Here is a 6,000-nt window from a genome sequence, read left to right as displayed (position 1 = left end):
GAACATAATAAAAATCACTCAAGGAAAACTGCTAAATGAGAGACAACTTTTATCTTTAATAACGTCAGGTTGGGAAGGAAGCTGGGGATAGAGCAGAGAGGAGACCAGAGCAGGCTGCGCTCGTTGTGCCTCAGATAGCTTTGTTAGACCAAATTAAACCTCTGAGCAAGCGAATCCCACTTTGTATATGAAAATGACAGTGTTAAATAATACACTGCACCTCTTGGTGATTTCTCTCCCTTTCTTATTTTGTCCTTCTCTCGCCTGCTGCCCAACTGCTCCCAGCTGGCAGCAGTGAGGAGTGACACAGGGAATGCAAATGACCCCGCTGCCCACACAGCCTGCCTCACGCTCCTCAGAATCCCGCGGCTGCTGCTTCTCCCGGGGTGGAGGAACACTGCAGAGCCCAGCAGGGAAAAGGGCAGCAGGATCGGTCCCCATGTTTGGATGGTTTCTTGACTTGATGTGTTCTGCGTGGTGGCATCTGTAGTGATACCAGTATGTGATTATTGTTGCTGAGGTAACCGAGATCAGTGTAATTGCTCTCTCGAAGGTAGCAGGGACTTCTCAGATGGCAGCATCAACAAACTGGCTATTTGGGGGGAAGGCTGACCTCAATCTTGTGGTGTTTGACACTTGTGTTGAGCTTTGTAACATTGTTCTGGCTATTTGACTTGACTGGCAGAGTGGCTGGGAGAACCAGGCAGCTCTTACCGGGAGGTGGTTTACAATAAACATTTCAGGGTAGGATTTGGGATTTCAGGACCATGAAATCTCTGTTCCTGTTCTTATGAAAGTCAGTGTAATTGCACCGTGTGCTCTGACAGGCTCAGGAGGGGCCTGCTGGAAGCTCCTGGCTTACTGCAGCTTCTGCTGGCCTGGGCAGCAGGGATGGACCAGAAGGGACCAGGGCCAGAGCAGGAAGGGAGCATCTGAGAGCCATCAGGCCCACGCTCCAACCTGTAGGCAAGAAGGTTGTGGAGCTCCGGGGCCAGGGTGCTGAGCAGGGACTGCACATTGCTTCTCTTGCTGCAGGGCTAAGGAGACGCCAGTGCTCACCCATGGCCATGGTGCCAGCCCCACGTCATTGGGGGTTCCTGCTCAGCTTCCACAAACTGTGAGCTCTCATGTGCCTGGAGCCCACCACCCACCGTGGCTGGGCAGCTCCCTGTTGCCGGGCTTTGCTGGCTCCAGCAGCCAGACCGGACTCTGGGGCACCCATGATCCCAAGGGGCGCAGGGGGCCTGCATCAGCCCCCCCCCCCCCCCCCCCCCCCCCAACACCACTGCCCTATTGACAGCCTGCTTGTGGGGAACCCGAGGAGAGGGAAAAGGGATAAAGATGGGCTTAAGTAGGGAGGCAAGAGGGGCTTGGGGTGCTGAGAGGGGCCTCAGGTGCTGGGGGGGGGGGGGGGATGCTGAGAGGGGGTTTGGGTGCTGAGAGGGGCTTCAGGTGCTGAGAGGGGCTTGGGATGCTGAGAGGGTTTGGAGATGCTGAAGTAGGCTTGGGGTGCTGAGGGGGGCTTGGGGACAAGGGACAGTGGAATGATACAGGAGACTGGGCACAGGCTGAGCGAGGCCTGCAGCAGGGAGCACAGCCCCCCCCCCCCCCCCCCCCGCAGGCTGGGGGGGTACAGGGGCCCCCGGAGCCTTGGGGAACGGAGGAAGCCACGGGGGACCGGGGGCGGCTGAGGAGATACGTAGGGGGCTGCGGGTCGCCGGGGCAGACCCGGGCCGAGGAAAAGCGGCGGGTCGCTGGGGCTGGGGCTGGGGCCAGCCGGGGGGGCCGGGGGAGCCGCGGGCGGGGCCGGAGCGCGCGACGCTGCGCGGGGACCGGGGCGGCCACCGGCGCCCTCCCCCGCCGCTCGCTCCGCACCGCTCCACGCCGCGCCGCGCCGCTCCTCTCCGCCCTCCGCCGCTCCCCGCGCCCGCTCCGGCTCCGGCGGCAGCCCCGGCCCCCGCCCCCGGCCCGGCCCCGCTCGGCTCGGTTCGGCTCGGCTCGGCTCGGTTCGGCTCGGCTCGGCTCGGCTCGGCTCGGCTCGGCTCGGCTCGGCTCGGCTCGGCTCGCAGCAGCGCGGAGGCTCCGCCGCGCCCGCCGCCGCCGCACCATGCCGGGGCCCCGCGGGCTCTGCCTGCTCGCCCTGCTGCTGGGCAGCCCCGCGGCCCCGCGGCCAGGTAAGCGGGGCGGAGCGGGCAGGGGCTGAGGCGCGGAGCAGAGCGGGGGCTCCTCGGGCACGGCCGCCGGGGCCCTGCGTCTGCCGGTCGGGGGTGCGAGCGCTGCCGGGGAAGGGGGCACCGGCCGGGGCGGGGGTGAGGGGGGACTCAGCCGTGGCCGGGGAGGGGGAGCTCGAACCGGGAGGGGATGCTGGAACCTGCCGTGCTACCGCCGACCGGGCACCCCCTGCTTCTGCTGCTCCCCGGGCCGGGCTGAAACTTCTGGCATTCCTTGGAGAGGACAGCGCTGGCACCGGCACCGGCACCGGTGGCGGCGGGGCCCGGCGGGACAGCGGCGGCTCAGCACCGAGGCGCGGACAGCTCCCGCAGCCCGCCCGGGTCCTGCCGGGGCCGCCCGGGCACCCGAGTCCTAACGGCGATCGCTGCGCAACGGGGGCCGTGTCCCCCGGGGGCCCTGCGGACCCTCCGCCTCCATCCCGCCCCTGTCCCCAGCCCCCGGTGTCCCCAGCTCCCGGTGTCCTCGGTGCCAGGTCCTCGCCGCTGCTCCCGTCCCACCGGCAGTGGCATGCAGAGGGTGGCCGTGGGGTGGTGCATGTTTACCCAGGGGCTGCATGTTCATTCCACGTGTTCCACGTTTCCACGCAGATCCGCTCCCTCTCCCACTGCCGTGATGGCAGACCTAAGAATAGGCTCCGGGACCTGTTTGCGGGTGACTTGACAAAGTCATTGCAAACTAGCGCGGTGCTTAAAGATCTCTAGAGTGGTGCCTACTCCCGGCCTCCGGTCACTGGAAGGCGGCGGTGGGGAGCAGCGGCCGGGTCTGGTGCGCTGCTGGCCGTGGTTACGGTGCGGGCTGCTCAGAGGGAGAACGGCCTCGGTGCCTGCCTGTGCTGCAGTGTTTGTGCAGGGCCCGGGAGCTGACCTCTAGGGCCGATGGTGCGTTTTTAGCAAAGATTAACAGCTCTTGGTGGCAGGAGGGCTGTGCAGTGCTGCCCGCTCGGCTTTGGTTTCTGTTCTCATGTTCAGATCGCATTAAAAGACTGACTTTTTTGGTCTCAAACCTGGCTCTCCATATAGGTATTATATTACAGAAACCATCCTTCTTTCCATGTAAAAAAGCAAAACTGGGCATAGATTATGGCATTTTCTCTCTCACCTGCATGGGTTTGTGTTCTGTGCATGGACATGCATGTACATATGAAGGAATCAGGTCTGAAGTCTCTATCTCCAATCGCTGGCATCCTGTCTCAGTGTTGGAACAAATAGCAAGACACATTTCTCCAGCATGTTACACAAACGATCTCATCCAGGCTGCTGGTGAGCTGCTGCAGGAGATGTGTGTGTACAGCGATAGTCCCCGTGCTGCCAGGGGGGCCGGGGGAGCTGGGCAAACAAACCGGGAGAGTGCAGGGCCCAGGACAGGGCTTACAGCTCCAGTGCTGCCTCGTGCTCCAGAGGCGGGGGGGGCGGTGGTGCCCCAGTCCCGAGCACCTCCTGGGAGCATCAGCAGGAAGCTCAGCTCCTCAGGAACAGGATTTGGCCCTTATGGCAAGCACGATCTGTCATAAATCCCAGGGCAGGAGAACACAGCGTACTGAAGTCCTCTTTCCTTGGCAGAGAGGGAGCTGATAAATAGTTGATAAATAGTTGACCGTTTACAAGGTTTGGCGAATTATTGCTGTAAAATCCCAAACTCTTGCACATGCAGCTCTGGAGCTGACAGTGACGTGGCAGCTCTCCCCATTCCCCAGGGGGTGGCTTGTCGGTCTGTTTGTAGGAGGTCACAGCCGGGGCTCAGATTAGCAAACCCTGCTGTTCTTAAACTGTGAGGGGGAGCAGGATCAGACCCTGCAGAGAGGGTTTGTTGTGCTCTGTCTGCCTGCTCTTTCAGTTCGTGCTTTCAAGAAACAACTAATTTCACATGACTTGCACCCATCGGTCGCTCAGCTGGTGGCTTTTTGGTGCTTTGCACTTGTGAAGCCATTTAGATCAACACAGAGGAGGTGTGAAAGCCTCTCCTCTCAGCATCCGCTTACAGCCACCCACCAGCACGGAGCACAGCAGCAGAACAGGCAGCAGAGGCACGTCCCTTCGCAAGGACTTGTGCCAGGAGGCTCCGGGCAGCAGCGTGCAAAGAGCGCTGTCACAGGCATGGATACTTATTCAGCGCCGTGAATACAGCGTGCAACCACGGGGCTTGCAAGCAGGCCACGTCCAGTCCGGCAGCTGCAGGCAGGGGAGGGCAGCAGTGCTGCCTGTGAGCCCGTGCTGCCCGGGTGAGCTTGGACTGGGACCGATGCTGGGCAAAACCCGGGCGCTGGGGACGGTGGGGACACAGCCAGACCCCCTGGGAGGTCCGGGGTTTCTAAATATATCCCGTTTGGGGTGTCCACTAGAGGTTGCGATGAGACTAGCAAATCCTTCCTGAGGCTGCTTGCCGATTGCAGAGAAGCAACTCGGGGAGTGCTGAGCATCGGGCTCCACCTAGCCCGGTCACCTGGGCTCCCCCTGCTCTTCTTCAAGGCATTTGGGCACCTCCAGGCTAGTTGTCGAGCAGAATAGCGAGCTACAGGGGATCACCTGGCTTTGTGGTGAGCGCAGCGTCATGGGAGAATTTTTCCAGACAATCAGGTGTGTCCAGCAGGAAGGAAAACCGAGCATGAACTCAGCGAGTGCTGCAACAAGTGAGCAGTGTGCTCTCACTGCAGTCAGCTGCACCCCAAGTGGTACCATCTCAAGCAAAGAGATAATAGCTCACAGTCAGGCTGCCAGTGGGCTGTGCGGCCAGAGATAACAGGGAACGGAACTTGTCTGATGGAGAGGTATCAGAGGCCCTAATAAATGTCTCCTCTTCCTTCTCTCCCCCTTGGCAGAAAGAATCAGGAAAGTCTGGATCAGTAGCAAATGAAATTAGTATCTCTCAGCTCTCTACTTCTCCTGTATTGCTGCCTTTATGAATATATGAAGATGCTATTTAAAGTGTATGTTTTGTGGATGCCAAAGATGTTTCCTTCTATACATTTTTAACTTTGTCAGTGCAGAATTTGATACGAGTACATGGGGCTGAAGAGGCAGGCTGTAGACCAATTAAGCTAAACAAGCTCGCTTGGCATACAGAATGCCACACAGAGGTCTTATAAAAGCAAACTGTGTAAAAAGGGAAGTGCAGAACATACCAGTGTATAATCCATCCCTTGTAGCTCTAAGTCAGATTCCGCTGGGTTCAGAAATTAATAGATAATAAGTCATGGAAGAGCCAGTATGCACAGAGGCATGGCAGGGCATCACTGGATGGGTAACACGGGCATCAAAAATGTCTGGTGTGAGAATGGCATGTCCTGCCAGAGGGCAGGGTTATTCCTGCGGTTATTCAGGGTCAGAGCCTGTGGCGCTTCATTATCCCATTTTGAACAAACAGATATTTTTTTTTAAAATTAAATGGGCTCTGTATGATTAAATAACATGCAGCTTTTGATCTAGACTGCAAGCATCCTCAGAAATCGGTGTATTTTACATCCTGTGTCATTGCAATGAGTACAGCCAGTTCCAGTGGGCTTTGGGGAAAAAAAAAAAAGAGACTAACCTTCTGTGAGCAATCCAAAAGTAATTTACTTGATGTGATTTTATTTTTCAAATATCTGAAAGTGGTTACTGAACAGTATAATAGCATCATAGAATTGTTTAAGTTGGAAAAGACCTTTAGGATCATTGAGCCCAACTGTTAACCCAGCACTGCCAAGGCCACCACTAAACTATGTCCCTAAATGCCACATCTACAAGTCTTTTAAATATCCCCAGGGATCGTGACTCCACCACCTCCCTGGGC

At 58.2% G+C, this 6,000-nt stretch overlaps 1 protein-coding gene across 2 annotated transcripts in view; it reads left to right on the top strand.

Moving 5' to 3' along the window:
* The first annotated feature begins 1,770 nt into the window (after positions 1-1,770).
* The window catches only part of SEZ6L (seizure related 6 homolog like), a 50,845-nt gene continuing 46,615 nt past the window's right edge, over positions 1,771-6,000 (top strand). The window contains exon 1 of one of the 2 annotated variants that reach the window (XM_055797973.1): positions 1,771-2,174. In XM_055797973.1, coding sequence (XP_055653948.1) covers positions 2,108-2,174 — 67 coding nt within the window. In that variant the 5' untranslated portion in view covers positions 1,771-2,107. The remainder of the gene's footprint in view (positions 2,175-6,000) is intronic. The other variant, XM_055797972.1, reaches the window with a different exon arrangement.

Source organism: Falco peregrinus, chromosome 2 (genome assembly GCF_023634155.1).
Source record: "Falco peregrinus isolate bFalPer1 chromosome 2, bFalPer1.pri, whole genome shotgun sequence".
NCBI classification, from domain to species: Eukaryota; Metazoa; Chordata; class Aves; order Falconiformes; family Falconidae; genus Falco; species Falco peregrinus.
Note: the sequence above shows the minus strand (reverse complement) of the source record. Positions and strands in the feature narration are given on the sequence as shown.